The sequence below is a fragment of the Vicia villosa genome, linkage group LG7 (assembly GCF_029867415.1).
Source record: "Vicia villosa cultivar HV-30 ecotype Madison, WI linkage group LG7, Vvil1.0, whole genome shotgun sequence".
NCBI classification, from domain to species: Eukaryota; Viridiplantae; Streptophyta; class Magnoliopsida; order Fabales; family Fabaceae; genus Vicia; species Vicia villosa.
The window spans coordinates 80,321,718-80,343,833 of record NC_081186.1 but is presented as its reverse complement, the minus strand read 5'-3'; the positions used below and the strand labels follow the sequence as shown (position 1 = coordinate 80,343,833).

At 33.9% G+C, this 22,116-nt stretch overlaps 1 protein-coding gene and 1 non-coding gene across 7 annotated transcripts; one reads left to right on the top strand and one right to left on the bottom strand.

Moving 5' to 3' along the window:
• Nucleotides 1–1,109: 1,109 nt before the first annotated feature.
• On the bottom strand, nucleotides 1,110–5,935 carry LOC131617590 (uncharacterized). 6 transcript variants are annotated; one of them, XM_058888855.1, is made up of 6 exons: nucleotides 5,800–5,935; nucleotides 5,499–5,607; nucleotides 5,307–5,396; nucleotides 2,632–2,867; nucleotides 2,152–2,532; nucleotides 1,110–1,548 (listed from the first exon to the last, which is right to left on the bottom strand). In XM_058888855.1, the coding sequence occupies exons 4-6, from the start codon at nucleotides 2,803–2,805 to the stop codon at nucleotides 1,294–1,296; spliced, it is 810 nt and encodes a 269-aa protein (XP_058744838.1). In that variant the 5' UTR covers nucleotides 2,806–2,867; nucleotides 5,307–5,396; nucleotides 5,499–5,607; nucleotides 5,800–5,935; the 3' UTR covers nucleotides 1,110–1,293. The 6 variants fall into 6 exon arrangements, with proteins under 6 accessions (XP_058744838.1, XP_058744841.1, XP_058744836.1 ...); XM_058888858.1 differs by having other exon boundaries at nucleotides 2,632–2,727; XM_058888853.1 differs by having other exon boundaries at nucleotides 1,111–1,548; nucleotides 2,626–2,867.
• Nucleotides 5,936–16,938: 11,003 nt separating this feature from the next.
• On the top strand, nucleotides 16,939–17,012 carry TRNAV-CAC (transfer RNA valine (anticodon CAC)). Its single transcript has one exon. It is a non-coding gene; the product is annotated as a tRNA-Val (tRNA).
• The last annotated feature ends 5,104 nt before the right edge of the window (nucleotides 17,013–22,116 follow it).

Sequence of the window (22,116 nt, the reverse complement as noted above, 5' to 3'; positions counted from 1 at the left end):
TTAAATAAAATAGGCTTTTAAAAAAGCCTAAGCCTGACCTCTTTATTAAATAGGCTTGGCCTGGCCTAGGCCTATGTAGGCTGGGCCGTAGGCCCCTGTAGGCCGGCCTGGCCTATTCCCACCCCTACTTACAAGGTCTACCACCTTGCTGTGAACCAGTAGGGCCATGTGACCCACACGTATGTAAGAAGGGCCCATGTTGCGTCCCTCCATCCAGTAATCTGAATCGTTAAAAATTTGATTATGTTGTATTATCTTTACACCAATTATTTCATACTTGAGAAACATTTATCTCACATATAATAATTATGTTAGTAAAATTGGTTTTTGAAATATATTTTTGAAATATTTGTTATACTATTTTGGGATGATCATTCAACTTCTTATATTTTTTTGTGAAAAAAAGATAAGGTATTTTGGATGATTGATAAACTATTATATTAACTATTTGTTTGTTTAAACTTGAAAATAAAGATGTTTTAAATTGTTTGGTTAATACAATTTGTCAATGCAATTTGAGGAGAATTTAAAAAAAGTCACCTTTAAAAAAAGCACATATTCTTTCTTACAGGGGTGGAAATACGCACTACAACATTTGTTGTCTCTGGCAACACTTGAAAAACGTTGTCATAACTCTGAAAATCGTTGCCTAAAAGAATAGGGGACGTTTTCTGAGCGTCTCTTGTTCGAGCGTTGCCTATAGTCTAAGGGGACGTTTTTTGGTGTTCTTTGGGCACGCTTTCTAAAAACGTCGCCTAAACAAAAGGAATAGGGGACGATTATTTGTGGTAACTAAGGCGACGGTTTTTAAGCGTTGTTGTGTGTAGCTACAATTGTTAATCGTTGCCGTAGACTATAGGCAACTCTCGCACCGGAGATGCCCAGAAAACGTCCCCTATTCATTTAGGCAACGATTTTAAATGTAGCCATAGCTTATAGTCTGTTATTTCGCAATGTCCCCATAAAATATACAATTTTGCAATTATTTTTTAAATAATATGGTTATGATGTTTGGCTTCAAAAAAAATGTCGATTATAACTTAAACAATATCAAATTTAATCGTACATCCACAAAAGTTGTAATATTATAATAAAATCAATTTCAAACATTAATTCAAGATAGTATCTAGTAAACAAAATGCCTAACGTAACATTACTTATAATACCTTAATTTGAAGTATGACCCTAGTAAACTAACAAAAAACATAGTTCAACAAAAGAACAAAAAACATAGTTCAAGTTTAATGCTTTCCACTCCAAGACAAAAAAAAGACATCATCCAAGTCATCCAAGTTAGTCTTCTTGGAGTTCATCATCCAAATCGTCCTCTTGAAATTCATGAAATATGTCGTCCTCCAAAAATTCGTCATCTACATCGTCCTCTTGAAATTCACCATCTATATCGTCCTCTTGAAATTCATCATCAAGATTTATGTCATCCTCTTGAAATTCGTCACCTACGACTTCCTCTTGAAATCCATCATTTACGTCGTCCTCTTGAATTTCATCATTTATATCATCCTTTTCAACATCTTCATTGATACCATGCTGCATAAGAAAATAAAAGAAAATACATCAACCATAATACTACTACTAATACTAGCCTTATCAATTATTTTTGTATGTGACTCAACTGTTTATAAAAACATGGTGGCAAAATTGTAACAGTAGCTAGTATATATAATTTAGAATTTATATATATTAACAAAATTGTAACAGCTAGTATATATAATTTAGAATTTATATATATTAACAAAATTGTAACAGTAGTAGATAGTATATATAGAAGTTATATATATATATATATATATATATATATATATATATATATATATATTAACAAAATTGTAACAGTATATAGTATATATAGTTTAGAAGTTATATATATTAACAAAATTGTATACAATATAAGTATATATATATATATATATATATATATATATATATATATATATATATATATATATATATATATATATATATATACATACCGTTCCATATTTGTAATTATATACTAGTATAACACAATTTCAGCTACTTGCCTATATTAATCTAGGTGTTGTCACTATTTGCATACATTAACCACCAAAATTTAGATAATATAACTCAATTAGAATAATATAAATCAATAATATTGGTATATATGGTTACCTTTCCATGACATGGAGCATGAGTTGACGTAGAGGAATGCAATTGTTGTCTCATATCCTTTGGGGAACTGTTAGCATCTCCATGAGATAATCCTAACAAATCTTGAATTGACTCCATATTAATTTGAGGATTGCATTGTTGTATTACGGTCTTAAAAGCATTTTGCAATCTATCAATCTGATCTTGAAACTCGTTCCTTAATGTAGAGACCTCTTCACTGTGTGCTTGTTTCAAAGCATTAATCTCCGCCTTTCGCTTTAAGGAACTTTTAGTTACATTTCTCCCATAACAGCGTACCCTGCCGGGACACTCCTTTCCAAAAACAGCCTTAAAAGCTTCTGTATCACTTTCCTCCTTTTCAACCATTTCTTGAAGTTGGGCCTAGCATAAATTACAAGAAAATATTAACTACTAGTATAGACAATGTTAGTCGACTATATTAAGTAAATATATTATATAAATAATGTTACATACAATTACTTTTCCAGTTTCTACATCCAGTTCCTTTCCTTTATTTCCTTTTCGAGTTTCAACAAACATTTCTGATTGAGTGGGCTCTCTTTTTTCCTTTTCACGCTGCACAAGGACACAAAATCTCATCTTCTTCAACCTTTCCTTTGGTGAATGCAATATCCAAAAAGTAATTGACACCATCCTTGTAACCTTGACTGTGTGGAGGCAACTCCACCCAATCCTTCTTCATCATGTTTGGTTTTCTAAAATGAAATAAATTATATATATATATATATATATATATATATATATATATATATATATATATATATATATATATATATTACTCTTTCTCTCATATAAAGATGGAAAAACACCATGGTTCATATAAAAAGTAGCATTTTCTGGGATACAAACAAAGAGACAGAGACAAAACAAAATAATAGTAATAATAATAAGGGTTAAATATGTTTTTAGTCCCTATAAAATTACCCAAAATGGCTTTTAGTCCCTATAAAAAAAACATTGACTTTTAGTCCCTATAAAATTACTTTTGCACTCAGTTTTAATCCCTATAGAGAGACCAATATTGAGTGCAAAAGTAATTTTATAGGGACTAAGAGTCAATATATTTTTTATAGGGACTAAAAGTTAAAATTGAGTTATTTATAGGGACCAAAACAAATTTAACCCTAATAATAATAATGCATTAGTAATTTCATCTACATTGGCAGTGAGTACTGATGACATTCAATTCTCCCTCAACCCGACACAACATCTAATTTCGTTTTTTAATATTATAAAATCAGAATATTAGTTTTAGTTACATTATTCTTTTTTTATTTAACAAGTCTTATAAAAATTAGTATGTTTTGAATGCATTGCTTCACCAATAAATGATAACCACCTGATCTTAAATTACTTGACTTTTACTTTAAATATAAATTATATAATTAAAGTAATGATTCTAAATTGTTTTGATTAATTGATTATGTAAAGCTTAAAATATTAATATATGCATACTGTAAGTCTATTCATAACCGTTGAAAGAAAATTTTGAGGCTTAGACCAAATGGAGATGTGCTTTTGTGTAGTGATGGGGGATGGAGGTCCACTTCTGGTCTTATAAATGTGTCTATCATAACAAAGACTAGTAATAGATAAAATTCATGTTTTGCATATACTTTGGTGTAACGACCACGGCATACGTCGGCATACGTTTGTTTGCAGTGACATATTCTTCCTACTGCTAGCACTAAAAGTAATATAATAAAAACATTAAAAAATAGTTCTTCCTACTGCTAGCACTAAAAGTAATATAATAAAAATATTAAAAAATAGGAAAATGTGCTAATTGTGTTATGTGGACTTGTTAAACCCATACATAACGAGGAAGCACCCATACTTTTTGAAATAAGAAAAAAAGAAATAAACAAGTGAAAGTCAGTCAAACTAGACGTTATGAGACGGATTTTCTTTCCTTCTTCCCAAGCCTATACGTCTATATATATTCAAATTCTCCCCAGCTTTCTTCTCACGTTTCATTCAATCACTCAAACAAGGCATGGCATCTGGAGGGTATAGACTAGCTGAAACATATGTGATGCAGAAGCTATACAAGGAAAAATTGAAGAAAATATCACTAGAAGAGAAACTACAAGATGAGAAGAAGATCGATGCAAGCAAAACAAGTTCAATGGATAAAACATCAAGTGGTTGTTTCTCCTTGTTTCCCAAGAAACAACACAGGAAAGTTTCTCATATTTCAGATTCTAACGACTCATAACCTGAAAGTGAAACTGTCAATTCCTTACTTACAGAAAGGATGTATTATAATTTCCTTGAAATAGTAAACTTTAACTGTTATTTTCTGTTGCTTAGTAGCTTTGTCAGTTATTTTATATTTTCTATCTTGTATATAAGAGGTCATCTTCCTATTCTCTTTGTAACTAAGATAATACTGTATTTTTCAATTCATATCAATAATACTGAGGTATATTTTCAATGATATTACTCTGAATAGTTTATGTGTTTTATTACCAGCAATGATATTAAACTATGTTACATATATATGTTACTTCATGGAAGAGATAGTTTAAGGTTGTCTTTGTCTATATCCATTCCATGGTGTGTTTACTTTGTTGAAAAATTAATGTTGATTTTATAGTTTGCTTAAATATAATGCAGCCACTAAGAAAAAAAATGAGAGGAAGCGAAGTATTGTAGTATCATTTTAAACTGCAAATGTACTTAGCTGACTTAATTACACCCATACTTTGTGCTGATCACTCATTACTTTCCTTGGATTCATGTGTTTTGCCCTTAATTACCAATAAGTCTAACCAGCTGAGACTTTGAATTAATAATATCTACAAGCATTTGATCTTATCAAGTGAAATTGTGAAGGCTTCACAAACATCAAATAGATGGAAATTGATAAGGTATGATTCCTTAGGATTAAATGATGAGAAGTTTTAGCATAAACTTGAGTAGGAAAAACACAGGGCTATATTTCATGAGGGGTGTGTGTTAAATTAAAGACAAGACCGATTTATATTCCATATCTGAACAAACATATATTTCAATATTCTAATTAAATACAAGAACAAATATTCTAATTAAAAACAAGAACAATTTATATTCTAATTCTTTTCAAACTCATCTACAATAGTTAAAGCATCGGAATGACATGGTTCTGTTACCTGTTACCTGGAGATCTTTCAACTTGATTCCAGCATCAACTTAAACCAAAAGCTTGTTCTTAGTTAAAAGTGACTTCAATTTCAACAAAACTGTAACAACAATCAGAAAACGACGGTGAACGATCTAGAGAGAAATAGTCAGAAAATGAAAACGCAAATTTATTAAAGAGTAAAAGAGATGAAATAGAATACGTCGTTGTTGGAAGAAAGGACGGTGATGCCAACGGACTCGAAAGCGGCGCGACGAACAGGGTTAGACTGAGCAGTTACGATGCGGGAAGGGGGAAAGACGCACTAGAACCTGCACATCACAGAATAATGATACAATCCATTACTCATTAACCTAAAACCCAAAATACAGATTGAAAAAAGTTGTGAACTTTAAGGAGAATGGATTGGATTAAAAATAAATAATTTTTGAAGTTCAAATTGTGTGAAGTGTTGATTAAAGGTTGTTTGAGAGAGAAATCGGTGGGAGTTAGAATCAACTGACCAAAAGAATCAACTGGTGAGAGATGGCGGCACTGTTGTGGATGAGATTCGGCGGTGGGTGTTTGAAGAAGGAGACCTTTCGTTCTCCTTTCAGTTTTCTTTTTCTTTTTTCTATTTTCAATTTTTTATATTTTAACCTAAAACGTGATGTTAAGAGGAGTAGTGAGTTTGACTTAATTTTTTTTCTTTGGAGTGTTTATAATTTCATTTTATTTTGAATTTTTTTATCAAGTGTGGATAAATGCCTATATTATAGTTATATTATTTTAATAAGTGTTAGAAAATTTTTTATTTTTTGTTAAAAATATTTAGAGAGAAATATTTGTTTTTTAGTGTATAAGTTTTGGAGGGAAGATTGCCACCAAAATTTTGATGATGCTAAAATTTTATGCAACATTGAAGAAATGTAGCCTTTTATTAGAACTAATGTAACAGTCTAAAAATGTCCCCAAAAATATTTCAGGGGACGATTATCAAACATTGCTACAAAAATAATATATTAACGCTATAAAATTGTCCCCAAAAGCAATTGAGGGCACTATTAACAATTGTTGCCAAAAAATTACAAGAGTGACGCTCCGAAATCGTCCCCAGAAGTATCTTAGGCAACGATTATCAAGGGTTGCAGATATATTTTTGGCAACAACCGTAAAACGTTGCCTATACGAACTTAAGGCAACGATTTTTACGTGTTACCTAAAAAAGTGTTGCCAAAGACAACAAATGTTGTAGTGACGTCAGGTCAATAATAGGGGCCTACAGGCTAGCTTATACAGACTCAGGCCAGACCACACATTATTTTTAAATAAAAAAGACCTAGGCTTCTTTATAAGCCTATTTACTTAAAAAGGCTAGGTCTCGGGCCCTAAAAAAAGTTTTTTAAGCCTATCCGACCGGCCTATTTAAATAAATATGAATACTTTTTTATGATCATTATGATATATTATGTACTTTGAATTAAAATACATAAATAAAACTTGGTTATCTTGAAGAACTTGTGAAAATAAGATGAAAACACTATATGAGCATTGTTTTCATAAGTTTTCTTAAACAAATAGTCTCCTAGAACTTATGCTAATAGGTAAGTTAGAATAAGTTAGTCTATTTAAACATTATTTTAATTACTTATTTACATATGTCGAAAACAAATAGGTTTTTATGTAGGCTAACAGGCTAACCAGGTCTTCGAAAAGGCCAGACTCAGGCCTAAAAAATAAGCCTACGACATGCTACAGGCCAGGCTTAGGCTTCGGTTTTTTTGAAAAGCCAGGCTTAGACTTGGCAAAGCCTAGCTCGACCCAGCGTATTTCCACCCCTACTTACAGTTACAGGGCCGGTCCAATCAAGTCGGAGGGCCTGTTCAAATTCCAAAAATAGGCCTTAAATATTAAAAAAAATACAATTTTAATAATTAAAAATGATGCACAAAAAATAAAATTATATATTAATTAAAGGAAGTACCAAAAGGCTAATATTGTTTAAAGGGTTAAATATATAAAACCCCTATGTAATATTAGCGAGTTTTGATTTTAGCCCCTGTAAATTTTTTTTTTTGCAATCATCCCCTTGTAATTTCTAGATTCCCTCAAGGATCCCCCGGACTGCCACATAGCAGAAAAGATTCTCTCTTGCTGCCTACGTGGCAATCCATGTGGATTTTTCATTTTAATTTTTAAATTATTTTTAAATTCCATGTGGAATAAATTTTTTTTAAATTTTTTTTTAAAAAAAAGTATTTTTTAATAATTTTATTACTGTTTTTATTATGAACACCCCCTTGTAATATTAGCGAATTTTTATTTACCCCCTCATAATAAAAGCAATAACAGTTTTTATTATGAACATCCCCTATAATATTAGCGAGTTTTTATTTACCCCCTCATAATAAAAGCAGTAACAAAATTATTAAAAAATAATAATTTTCTTCAAAAAATAAATTTTAAAAAAAATTATTCCACGTGGAATTCTAAAATAATTATAAAAAAATCAATGTGGACTGCCACGTAGGCAGCAAGAGAGAATTTTTGCTGCAATGTGGCGGTCAGGGGGGTCCCTTGAGGGAATCTAGAAATTACAAGGGGGGATTGCAAAAAAAACTTTACCAGGGTCTAAAAACAAAACTCGCTAACATTACATGGGGAGTTATATATTTAACCCTTGTTTAAACTATAAACATCATTTCATACAACTTAAAGTATGTAGCTACTTAAAAAGAGTCATCCTACGAACACTATTTGATTTCTTCAGGCAACATTTAGTAACTTTAGTTTAAAATTTATCAAGAGTTCCCGCTTGAGATTTAACTAACTTTTCAAATTTTTTTCTTTTTCCTACGCTTATCATTTCCACGTTCATACTTTCTATTCTTAGGAGGCATAGTAAAAAAAACTTGAAATATCTCACTATGTTTAATGTGTCCGCTGAAGATCAATTCCATAGACCGTAGTATTTACCAGAAAACGTCTATTGGCAGTCCCGTTATGAAATTCTTACTAAAATAAATTAAATTATTAAAGCAAAACAAAATCAATTACTAAAATCAATTAAGAAATAATCCTTACTAAAATAAATTAAATTATTAAAGCAAAACAAAATCAATTACATTAATAAGATCAATTAAGAAATAATCCCTCGGTATAACAAAAACAATTAAGTTTTACAACAATTACAATAAAAAACACCCAATTAAGAAATACCACACAGTATAACAATAAAATCAATTAAGTTTTACAATAATTAAGAAAATCAATTATGAAATAATAACATTCAACACACTATAACAACACCTAAAAACACCGCACAAAATCAATTAAAAAATAATAACAACAACCCCATATTTAATTTTGTCTAAAATCCTATTGAAACAAAACAACCAAAATCCTACCTTATGAATATTATTCATTTAGTTTTACAATAATACCATACCAGAATTTGAAAGATTTAAAGAAAAAAACATACCCATAAGATGGTGGTGTTGCGTTCGCGTTTTGTTACGGTGTAGCGTTTTGTTACAGTGCGGTGTTTCACTACGGTGTAAAATTTCGTTATGGCGTGGTGTTTCAATGAACGGTGGTGGATTGGTGGTGTTAACAACGTTTCATTTTATGTTTTTTATCGTTGGTATTGTGTTGTGTTGTGTTGTTTTATTGAGAAGTGAGAAGAAGAGAGATAATAGAAAGAGGTGAGAGATTATACCGTTTAATTTTCTATTCCTTTTAATATTTCATTTTCTTTTTTATATAATTGGTTAATAGTAATATTTAAAATTGGGCCCCAGGATTGTGAGGCCCAGTGCAGTAGCACTGCCCGGGCCTGCTCTCTTACATATGAATACTCTTTCATTTTGATCTCTCATTCAAACTGGAAAATCTCAATCTTCATAACGTTGGTTTTGAATCTTGATTGAACCAAATTCAATTAATTATGAATCTAATATGAATAAGAATTTCAATTTTGCTAAAATAATTAATTTTTAGGTTATAGGACTCGCTAAAGATTTACACCCTTATACCTACGTACTCGTCAGGGAATGGTGGACATGTACTTGAACCCCAGGGTACAGGGTTAGATTCCCCCAAAAGGCAAAAACTTTACTAGAGATGGGGTAAAAAAGATTGTGAGGTAATAGTGTCGGGAGCGCCTTGCGAGGGGCCTGGGTTGTTACAAAGGACTCTGCCGTTATGGGACTTACAATCCTTTAACTACCAAGCAGTGGAAGTTACGGAATTTTGCTCATTATGGAGGGAATCCAAGGTTCCTCCATTTATGATATCAATTACTGCTCCAACAGCTATAAATAGGGCTCTCGACTGAGGGATAAGCAAGACGCATTCTATCTTGAGCTTGCATCACTTGCATTGCTCTAATCCCTAAAGCTAAACACTTACAAACTCCTGTGTGACCTTGCCAGAATCTTCTTCTAGAAGGTAATCAAAAGTATTCTACAGGAACATCTACCAACCAAGTAACTTGTTTTAACCTTAGCTCTTCCCTAAGAACTGAATAACAACTCAGCGGTAACATGCATTTTTATCCCTTGATTTTTGAAAAATTCATTATACTCCTCTGAAACTTTCTCAAGGCACTCATAACGCCTTAAACTCACATCCCATGGTTCTTCCTTGTCATGAAAGCCGCCACTAGGTAACAATGAATGAATTACAACATTTGAATCTTCTAAAATATATAGACCACATATTTTAGAGCCTTTAGCAATAATCAATTCATCGTGAAAAATCTTCAACACTTCATGTTTAACTCTAGTGCAATAGCCTAGATCATCAAACATACTTATTGATAACAAATTTCGCTTGAGTTCTAGAACATACCTCACACTGTGAAGAAGAATAAGCTCGCGGTTATCAAACATTTTAAATCTGATCGTACCAATACCATGAACCTTGCATGCCTTATTATCACCAAGGCGAACTACTCCATCTTATACCATCTTCAAAGTTTCAAAGTATTATATTCTTGGACACATGTGATAAGAGCAACCTGAGTCAATGACCCAACTATCTTCAGTTTTCAAACTCGATACTACTAGTGCTTCGACATCCTCAAAACTTTCCTCACCCAAGGAAACTACAGCTTGAGTAGAATCTTCATTGACCTTTCTCTTAGGACGATCCCTTTTAAAGTGACCGATTTTCTGACAATTAAAACATTTTACCTTTGACTTGTCAGACCTCTTTGCTTTGGACACCCCTTTACGCTCACCTCCTCCTCTTGGCACATTTAAGCCTTCACCACTATCTTCAATTTTCAAATCTTTTGACTTTGAAAATTCTTTGGACTTCACCGCCGTCTAGACTTCATCCAAAGTAATAGTACCTTCCTTACCATAAAGAATGACATCCTTAAAGTACTCAAAGGATCTGGGTAATGAACTCAACAAAAGCAAAGTCTTGTCCTCATCATCAATATTCTCAAGATCATCGATAATCTTGTGAAATTTTGTAAGCTACTCAACTATGGATTTGTTCTCCACCATTCAAAATTAATAGAGTTGTTGTTTCAGATACAACTGTGAGCCAAATACTTTTTCATATACAATGATTCAAGTTTTGCCCACATAGAAACCACAGTTTTCTCCCTAGCGACTTCTCTTAGAACTTTATCCCCGAGGCACAAGATAATGGCACTCCTGGCCTTATCCAACATGTTGGTCTTCTATATATGTGTAAGCCCTGCAGACACCAATGCTTCACTCTTTAAAGCATCAATACACTTCTCGTGAATTAAAATTTCTTTCTTCTTAAATTTTTACAACCCAAAGTCGTTGTTACCGGAAAATTTCTCGATCTCCCATCTAACTATGGTGCTCACTTGTAAACAATACCTCTTTTCTTCACGCTCACCGCACCACTTGTTATGAATCTTGTTGTGAATTACGACGAAATTCAATATCGATTTGTGAGGCAAAGAATAATAGAAACCAAAATAAATGGTCTACAACGATATTAATTCGTACACAGATTATATAACAGAATAAGGCGAGAAAAAGACGAAGGTTTTTTTACCCGGTTCAATCAAACGATCTACTCTGGAGGAGAGAACAGCTCTCCAATTTATACTCAGAAATTTGTTACAAGATATTACAGATGAGTTACAATAAAATATCATTTGCGTTCACGTTCTTAAGAACAGCCTTGAAAGCGCCAAAAAGTTAACCATATTTTCTACCCGAGTGTTTCCCAACCTCTTTAACCTTCAATATATGAATAACTCAAACCCAATGTGTAAATAAGTGTTTCCTAATTCCCCAGTTCCCTTAGATAACTCTAAAGGTTTCCCAAAAACCCTTGTCTTTTTAAGGTTTCCCTTGAGAATAGCCAAAACCCTATGCTATTTCAACAAGACGTATAAAAGTAATCATAGCTACCAACCCAGGGTGTCGTGACCAATACCAGTTTCTTCCTTCCATTTCTCTTTTCCTTCTTCGATGCGAAATCTGTGTTTCGATTGATGGAGGCTTTTAGGGTTTTAGTGTTGTTGTTCTTCAGTGTGAAGAGCAACAATTTTTTAGAATGTTGATTTTTTATGTATTGTGGATAATCTGAGAATGTAAAAGTTTTGCCTTTATATAGATGAATTTTAGGATTTAGAATTAAATGAGATTCATATATTTTATGCAAGATTTTTAGAGGTTGAGATCTGATCTAAGTCTTGGTGATCAAGATTGTGTATCTGGATGATTTGGTGACCAGGTGCATGATTTGATACGGAGAGTGACTGATTTGGGAAGATATCTTTTCAATTTTTGGATTTTTTTTTCTATTTAGTGCATAAAAATTAAGATTTAAATATATAAAATATAAATTTTTAAAATACCCCTAAATAAAAAAAAAATAATTAATAGAAAAATCACATTTTTACCCTTTTTAATGGAAACACACAAAAAGAAAATAAAATACAAAAAAGTAGTCCAATGGGACTTGAACACACAACCTTATACTTAAGCTCCTTACACATATTCTTTTACCAACTGTGCTATCTCATTTATTCAAAATAAAAAAGCACTTAAAAGCATATGAAAGGTGGGAAAATGTAGGGTATGACAGATGCCCCTATTTAATTACTCTTCGCATCGAGAGTGCGGCGGACGAAGTCCTAGCACGTCCGTGGTGGAGGATAATTAAATATTGGAGGACCCCTAATTTGTCCTCTAAGAAGAAACCGTTTTTGTGAATGACTATCTTGCTAAGGATATGCGGGCAACACCCATCCACAACGTAATGTGGTACCTTCTGTAGCGGTAAAAAAAATTGAGACTAAAGCCATTGGATTGACACAGCTCGTATTATAGTGAAAGTCGTCACCGCACTTTATTATTTCCGAAGGAAATGGAAAAAAGAGCAAAATAAAACCCATAAAAGGTTTTAAAACAAAACTAATAAAAAGACAGAGATCTTACGTTCGGGGGTTAATAATGCAAGGGGAATGTATTAACACCCCTCACATCCGTAGTACTCTACAGGAACCTCTTGGAAAATATATTTGTTATTATTATTATAAACTGCTTTTGTGTTTTTGTTAAAATAGTGTGGGATGATGAGAAAAGAAATTTTATTAAAAGTGTGTTCGGCAAGACATCGCATCTTGTGCCTGCATACCCCTTAAGTGCAATAGGAAAATTAGAGCATTTGTTGTTCCTCTTAAAAGGAAAATAAAGAGCCAAGTGGCAAAATCTTTTTGGGTGTTGAGCTTTAACAATACTCAACGGGTTTTAAAAATGTTAAACTTTAACAAGTTTTAACAAGTGTCAAGCTTTAACAATACAAGGCAAGGGTGATTTAAAAAAGTGGTGGTTGAGCTTTAACAATACAAAACCAAGGTTGATTTAAAAGGGGTTGAGCTTTAACAATACAAAACCATTTTAAAACAGGGAGAGAGTGCTAGGCTTTATAAGGTAAATTGGAAAAAGACTTCCTATACCAAGGGATTTATCAAGAAGGGTGGATATAGTTCACCCCCACTAAGGGATTTTACAAGGTGGAATGGACAGTTTGCCTCATCCAAGGGACTTATAAGATAAGTGGAAAGTTTACCTCAACCAAGGGATTTACATGGTAGATCGAAAAGGATTTGTCCTAGCTAAGAGACTTACAAGACAAGATGGATATGGTTTACCCCAACCAAGGGATTTACAAGGTAGATCAAAAAAATATTTGTATCAGCCAAAGGACTTACAAGACAAGATGGATATGGTTTACCCCAACATAAGGATTGACAAGGTAGACCGAAAAGGATTTGTCTCAGCCAAGGGACTTACAAGACAAGATGGATACGCTTTTTCATCTAATTTTGTTGAGCCATTACCATGTCATTTTGTCAAGCCATTTTTTCAAGTCTTTCTCGTAATTTTGTTAAGCCACTTTCAAGTCTTTTTTTAGCCAATTCTTATAGCATTCTCAAGACAATTTTCATGACATTGTCAAGCAATTTTTCAAGTGTTTATTCAAGCCATGTTTCAAATCCCAAGCCAAGCTAAGTTTGTTTAACATGGACCACATATACATTCACAGTTCACATTTTGCAGTAGATACAAACAAAGTCAACCAAATGCACAATTTCAACTTGATTCTCATGACAGTAGGAAACTTAATTTCAAAATAAAACCAAATAAAACATTTCAAATGTTCACATTTCACTTCAAAGTTTTACAACAAGCTCACATGACAATCTACAATTTCATTTTTGCATTTCAAATTCTAAACTTGCATTTCACTACAAAACCAATTCAAATTTCACATTACATCGCAAGTTGCATTTCAAAACAAAAACATAATTTCAATTTCATCCTCACCTTTCTTATAAACTTAATCAATGGCTCACATCATTTACACCAAAATTTCACACGGATTCAACAAGTTCTTCCCTCCAAATTGAACAAACTTTTTCACTTAATTCCTCTCATTCCCTCCAAATCACACTGAGAATTTTCACTCTCATCACTATAAAGTGAAGCCTAAACTACGTCATTAAAGGAGGAAGAAACGCTTCAAAACTCTGCAAGAATAGTTCCAAAAACTTCCTCCAATTTTTACACAAAAAGCTCAATCATTAAACCCGCACACAGAGAAACCAAACCTGAGCAATAACAACAAACAACACAACACCAGGCGCAAGGAAAATCAAAGAGAATCCAGAAGAAAAAGAGAAGAAGGTAGAGGACAAAGAAATACAAAAGAAGGAGAGGAGCGTACCGGAATTGGGAGCCTAAACGGAATTATCATCGAAGAAAGTCTCTTATCTGATTTGGTATTTCTTCCAACTTTTTCTTGTTCTTCTTCATATCGTGTTGCTCTCTATATTGTAATGAACATAAGCCCTAACTAAATCAAATTTAATTAATTAATTTCGCTAAATATTGCCATTCTTCTTGATTAATTCAATCGATTTAATTAAGTAACTTGACATCCTAAAATTAATCTTTTCAAAATAAAAATGTTGGATCCAACGTGAAACTATTTTCTAGTTAAATTCAATTGAACTCAACGTGAATGCCTGATCCAACAACAAGTGTCTTTCCTCCATTCATTCAAATCATTTCAAAATAATTAGTACTTGATCCAACGTCAAGTCACTTTCAAATCTTTTTCCTAATAAACAGATTGAATGGACGAGCTGAACGTGTATCCTACATTTTCCTAGATTATTTCGGATACTAATTGTATAGCTTTACCATTCGAATAATCACGATCCAATTAAAATACAATAATTAAGCGAGTTTAATTTAAATCCACAAACGGTAAATGAGCGAGCTGGATGTATGTCCTACTTTTCTCACGAGTATCTGAATACTAGTTGTATAGCTTGGCTATTTGATACTCATCTATTATTAAAGAGTTATGAACAAACTCGTCTCACTCATTTTCAATAAACGGATTAAACAGACGAGCTGGACATCTTCAATAAATGAATTAAATAGACGAGCTAGACATATGTCCTACCTTTTCCTAAGTGCTTGAATACTAGTCGTATAGCTTGACTATTAAAATACTCATATCCCTTAAAATTAATTTCAACACATTCAAACCTTTTTCCTTTTGACTTTCAAGTTCAAAACCTTTTCATAAACGAAAGACGCTCCGTCTATTCCGCGACGATGTAAACAGCGGTTCCACATGAGAATATCAAGCATTTCTCGCTCAAATGTGATGATGGCAAAAATATGTATTGATCTGGATTAATTCAGCCATTCTTGAAGTGATGCAAATGTTCAATTATCCATGTGTTGGGCAGCAATGTTTTTCGTTCAAATGCGACCTGAGAATCTTTCTCTAAAATCGACCAACCCATAAACATTCGACACCTAGAACTACGTAGCCCTGAGTTCTCTATCGCACATGGAGATACGTAGGAGCGAGATCCAAAGTCTTGTCATACACAATAATAAAAAACCATAAACATATCTTCTCACTTTTCTCGCATAATAATTAGTAGATCGCAAATAAACATCATGCTAACATTCTTTCGCAAGACTAACTAAATAGGTCACGTTGAGTACAATGAATGTGAAGGATGCTAATACATTCCTCTTGCATAACCGACTCCCGAGCCCGCTATTGGTTGCGACGACCATTTTTCTTTTTCTTTCGTGAGTTTTATCAATATTTTTCCTTTTCGTTTGGAATAAATAATGTTCGGTGGCAACTCTGTTGTATTTCGAGAGTACGATACACTTAGGTATTTTTCATGCAGCGACACTATCATCACCACCGCTCTTTGAATTGATGAGTTCTTACGTATCTCTCATTGAATATTGCTAAGAAAATGATGGGACGCCCTTCAAATTACCCATGAAGGTGCAATTGAGGTAAAAAGAGCAAGGATGGACACACTAACTCATGAATATGAACTCTTCAGAATGAAACCTGAAGAAAATATTTATGACATGCGAAAACGTTTTGTTCACATAGTTAATCACATGAGAACTCTTGAAAAATATTTTCAAAACAAGGACTTGATTATAAGAGTCCTTAGATGTTTAAACCATAGTTGGCGATCCAAAGTCACTATGATTTCTGAATCTAAAGATTTGTCATCCATATAGACTTGACTACTCTTTTTGATAAATCGTAGAAACGTGAGATGGAACTTAAAAGACTTGCATGTGATCAAGAAGATGACAAGAAGAAGAAGAAAAATCTTACTCTAAAAGTTACAAACATCAAAGATATTGAGTTAAAATACAAAAAACAAACTTCAAAGTTTCAGGAAAATAAAAAACAAAGCTATATTCCCTCAAATTTTAACACTTTTATTTTATTTATTTTTACTTATACGAGGTTGAAAATGACACTATTGACATTAAAAAAGACAATACTTGTAGTATGTAAAAGATTTAAGAAAAAGAGATTTTCCACTTTTTTTTTCATGCAACTTTTCCTACGCCTTATTTTTCTCTGTATTAAATATAAATCACAATAGATTTTTGTTACGGACAATATATTAGCATTCTCTTAACAAAACAATATAAACCATATAATAATAACAATAATAATAATAATAATAGCATTTGTTAATATTGTCATGTAATGTTTTTCAACTAAATTATTGCGTCTGATTTATACCTGGAATGATTTAAACGTTGCGTCTTTCAATACCAATTAAAACCTTGAAAATTTAACAAGTTGTCTGGGTGGTGTAGTTGGTTATCACGCTAGTCTCACACACTAGAGGTCCCCGGTTCGAACCCGGGCTCAGACATTTTTTTCGGTTCAGCATTTTTAAATTTGCTCACTTACAACCTGGCGTGTTATTGAGCCCAAACTCGACCAACAAATCACACAATAGACCAGGGCATCATCACGTGAACCACGTTGGATAGCGTCTCACATTTAGAAAAGGTTATGTTATATTTTACATTTATATTGTGGTTCAGCATTTTTAAATTTGCTCACTTACAACCTGGCGTGTTATTGAGCCCAAACTCGACCAACAAATCACACAATAGACCAGGGCATCATCACGTGAACCACGTTGGATAGCGTCTCACATTTAGAAAAGGTTATGTTATATTTTACATTTATATTGTGGTTCAGCATTTTTAAATTTGCTCACTTACAACCTGGCGTGTTATTGAGCCCAAACTCGACCAACAAATCACACAATAGACCAGGGCATCATCACGTGAACCACGTTGGATAGCGTCTCACATTTAGAAAAGGTTATGTTATATTTTACATTTATATTGTATTAAAAATATTTATATTGTATTAAAAATAACGAGTTTATTGAATTATACTTTAATATGACAAAAACACACTTTAACTCTTTAAATTTTTATTCATTACATTTTCATCTTTCTTTATCCTTTTCATCGAATTTAGTCTTTACTTTATTTTAATTTTAATTATTTATTTAATTAAATTTAATTATGTTTCATTCCTTTATTTCTTGTTCAATGTGTTTTTTTAAAGCATATGGAGAAATGTCAAAATTGTTTTTTATTTTTGAAAATATATCTCCGAATGCTCAATTTTTCATTTGATCAAAATTAAATTCAGAGATATATTTGCAAAGATATATTTTGGAAATGTTTATCCGAAAATGACCTGATACTAAAACACAATAAAAAATCATAAATATGATAATATGACCAAATTGAAAACCAACACCAACTTAATATTAAATTAAAACACTCGACATTACATAGATAGCTATTAAAAAAATTCAACATTACATATTGTTTTAAATGGGACGTTGCAACGTAATGATTATATCCTCGACTATTCTTTGAATCCTCACACCCACTTCAATTAGACCCTTTGATTCATAACGATGAAAAATTTTCCACATAACCTTTAAATCTTCATCTATCTTCAGTTCAAAGTTGGTGAAATGTATCTTTCCTTCGCTGTCAAACGAGGGTGAACGATACTCAGGCTTGATAACTCTACGACTTTTGAAAAGTGCAGGAGAGTATTCAGTTTGAACTTCAGATCTGTGAGAGGTGTTTTCTCGGTGACCCTAAATGGAAGTAGTGGCTTCTCGCCATTGAAATACACAAATGAAAGGTGGGGATATGCATTCATTATCTGGTTTTTGTGTGTTGTGTAGAAAAAATTGGTTGAGAGACACCATATTTATACAACTATTGGGTCACTTTGGACCTTAGAAACCTTATCATGTCATCATGTTACTTTTTAGATATGTATCTCCGGTTAAATCCCAATTTTTTTTACAAAAAGGGTGACTTTGAAGATGAATATCTGAAAAGGTCACTGATTATTACTTTTAAATACGTGAGGTTTATACGGATATGTATATTCGAAAACATACCTGATAAATAATAGTTGTGAAGTATTTGGGGTCTACTCGACAGTATATGAGTTCGACGGTGTGGGGAGCCAGTCGAGCAACTAGAGTTGTTTTTAGGGCAAGGGGAGGAGTTCAAAACCCGTTTGTGACATGAGTCCCTCGGAGTGAACGACCAATCGCGAGCTAGGTGTTTTGCCAACGTGGTACGACGACGGTGGGGCTCGATTGAGTTTTCCCCGTTGGCAGAGGATTTGCTCGTTCCTTAAGCGGAAATTTTCCTTTTGTCTCAATTTGTAATGTTGTGCTTGTACCTAGGCACAAATACGTGGTCGGGCGATGTCGTGTTAGTTGTAGAGTCGGGCACACCGACAGTTTGTGGCACTTAGTTGTAATATTGCTTCAGCTTCTCGATGTTCTATGGTCGAGCGAGTTCTTCCCCGTCAAGGCGTTCAAGGTAGTAGGCCCTGTTCTCCGTCTTTGCTCGGACGCTGTAGGAGCCTTCCCACTTTGCGGCGAGTTTTCCTTCGAGAGAATCTTTGTGATTTCTTCTCAAGACAAGGCTTCTGACCTCTAAGTCTCTTCGTATGACTTTGGCGTCGTGCCTTATGGTGATTTTTTGTTTAAGCGAGGCCTCTTGAAGGGATGCCCTTGAGCGGATCTCTTCGCCTAGGTCGAGCTCATCTCTTAGTGCCCCGTGATTTTCTTCTTGTCCAGTGGAGCTTCAATCCGTCTGGAAGGATCGTGTATCTCGATGGGTATCACGGTTTGGTTCCGTAGGCAAGCCGGAATGGAGTCTCCCCGATTATCGAATGAGGGTTGTACGGTAGGCCTAGAGCACGATGTGGAGCTCCTCGACCCACCTGTTTTTGATCTCGTCCAACCTTTGCTTGAGGCCACGTAGGATAACTTTGTTCGCTGCTTCAGCCTGCCTGTTTGTTTTATGGTGCTCAACGGACGCGAAGTGTGTTATGATGCCAAGTTTGGAGACGAACTCCTAGAAGTTTCTGTCCATGAACTATGTCTCGTTGTTGGTGACAATTGTTTGGGGGATACCGAAGCGAGCAAGAATTTTTTTATTGTAGAAGCAGAGGATGTTTTGAGCTGTGATTTTGGTCAGTGCCTCAGCTTCTATCCACTTTGTAAAGTAGTCTACCCCTACTATGAGGTACTTGTTTTGGTTGGATCCTACCACGGATGGTCCGAAGATGTCCATGTCCCACCATGCAAAGGGCCACAGGGACGACATGTTCTTGAGCTTATTGGGAGGTGCCAAGTGCATGTCCATGTGGTGTTGGCATTTTTTGCATTCTTCATGTGTTCCTTCGCGTTGAGCTGCATGGTTGACCGATAATATCCCGTTCGTAAGGCCTTTCGGGCTAGGGATCTACCCCCGAGAGATGATGGGCGTTGATGCCTTCGTGGATTTTGCACAGGACGTGAGTGATCTTGGATTCCTCGATGCATTTGAGGAAAGGGATGGAGGATCCTCGTCTATACAACTTGTTTTCAACCAAGATGTAGAGGCAGGCTTTGCTTCTGACCATGTTAGTCTCCTTTGGGTCGGAAGGCAGTTTTTCCTTGGCGAGGAAGTTGTAGACAAGGGTCATTCAACAGTTGATGTCCCCGATTGCATTCACGTCGAGGAACATGAAGGGCTTCTCGATGCTTGGTTTGGGGAGTATTTCCTGGATGACAGAGTTGTTTCCTCCTTTCTTCTTCGTGCTTGCGAGTTTGGACAAGATATCTTTTCGAACATTATGTTTTCGGAGGACATGTTTAACCTCCACAAATGTGAACTTTGTCATCCTTTCTTTGAACAAGGTCAGTTATTCAGAGAGGCTGTCATTTTTTACCTGATATTCTCCTCGGGCCCTAGGTCCTCGGCCAGGTGGATGCCGATGAAACAGAAGCAAAATTGAAATTTCATCAGATGCCTAAGAGAATCAAGAAGGGGGTGTAATGAGATATTCTCAATAAAGAAAAAGGTAATAAAGGCAAGGCGTGTGCTCCCCGCGGATTTGAATTGAAAACAAAGGTGGGGTACAATACAATACACTGAACCAGAAACCATTTTATTTTAATTGCAACCTTTTCGTCACGTTCTTTCTGAACTACAAAAAAGATACAGTTTCGTTCTTCTTCTTCTTCTTCTTCTTCTGCTATCTAGGTTTTGCTTTCTTCGATTCTGAAACTTCCAATGCTTCGCTGAGCAACTCCGATTCATTTGCATTGGATTCTTTTCCATGGAGGAGACTTCTTACACTGGTCTCCCTACTAGCCACTTGCTCGATTCAGTTCCGGTAAGATTTTTTTCTTTGATTTGGTTAATTGCTTTAGTTTGTTCTTGCATGTTCAATTATGTAGTTTATGTAATCGATCTTGTTTTTGGTTAAGTAGTTGAGTTTTGAAGTTTTGATGATGAAAAATTGAATGAAATTGTGGAAATGGTTAGAGGAATTTGTGTTTGTAGAATTGAAAGATTAGCAAATACGTTTCTCGATTAAGTGGTAGTAGAAGTTGATTTTTGAAGTTAAATGTGGTTTTGATTTTGATTAGTCTTTGAACATTAAATTGATCTAGTTTATTTATGAAAGTGAATTGGTGTATAATTAATTTGTATAATTAAAATTAGATTGATATGAGTTACTAGTGAAGCACAGACACCAGAAACATGACACTCACACTAACACGTCGCCACTAATAATAATTTGAAAAATGAATAGATTTCTAACAACCTTCTAAAACCCCGCAGAAAATTTAATAATAATCAGAGTAAAACATGAAAAGGGCATTACAACTTCCAAATAATTAAAACAGTACTCATGTCATGCCATAAAAGAGAACGTTAAACCAAAATTATCCAGGTTAACACAGCGGAAAATATCTTTAACATCTGAATAATGAAACAACCAGAGTCATAGACTCAAAATACCACCATAAACAAAACACCCAATGAAAAGAGTTTATCAAGTAACTCTAAATAACGTCCCCAGTGTTACACGACCAGAGCGTGACACGGACCCAACTGACTCTAACGGATTACTTGACGAGCTAATCCTCACCAAGTACAAAAGTTACTCCTCAATCTAAAAAATAACAACAGTAAGGGTGAGTCTCATTCACATTTAACCAATGTTATAAGATATAGATAATAAAATATCAATCACATATTATTCACCCAATTACAGTTACAATCAGATTCACAACAACACAATTAGTCACAACAAATACATAATCAACACATATTATAATATTGGACAATCTTCCATTCATGTTATAATAACACAAGTAGCCTAATGCATTGCAACTACATGCATGTGGTACCAAACATGGGATAACCCATCTCACCGATCCACCATCGTCAAGGATACGGCAACACCCACTCACTAATTCCATACAATGGGAATTAACTACCACTGATCCACCATCGTCAAGGATCAGCCACATAATGATTATGAAATGCATGCATCAACCATAACATGCTCATCATCAATATTAATCAACCAGATGTCATATTCATCAACCAACACAACAATCAATAGCCACACGC

Excerpts from the sequence above, each read along its gene's own strand:
- LOC131617590 (XM_058888853.1), bottom strand. The coding sequence starts at position 2,805 with ATGGTGTCAATTACTTTTTGGATATTGCATTCACCAAAGGAAAGGTTG. Across the intron at positions 2,533-2,625 it reads TAGAAACTGGAAAAGTAATT|GCCCAACTTCAAGAAATGGT; the intron begins GTATGTAACATT and ends AATTTATGCTAG. Across the intron at positions 1,549-2,151 it reads ATGCTCCATGTCATGGAAAG|CATGGTATCAATGAAGATGT; the intron begins GTAACCATATAT and ends TTTCTTATGCAG.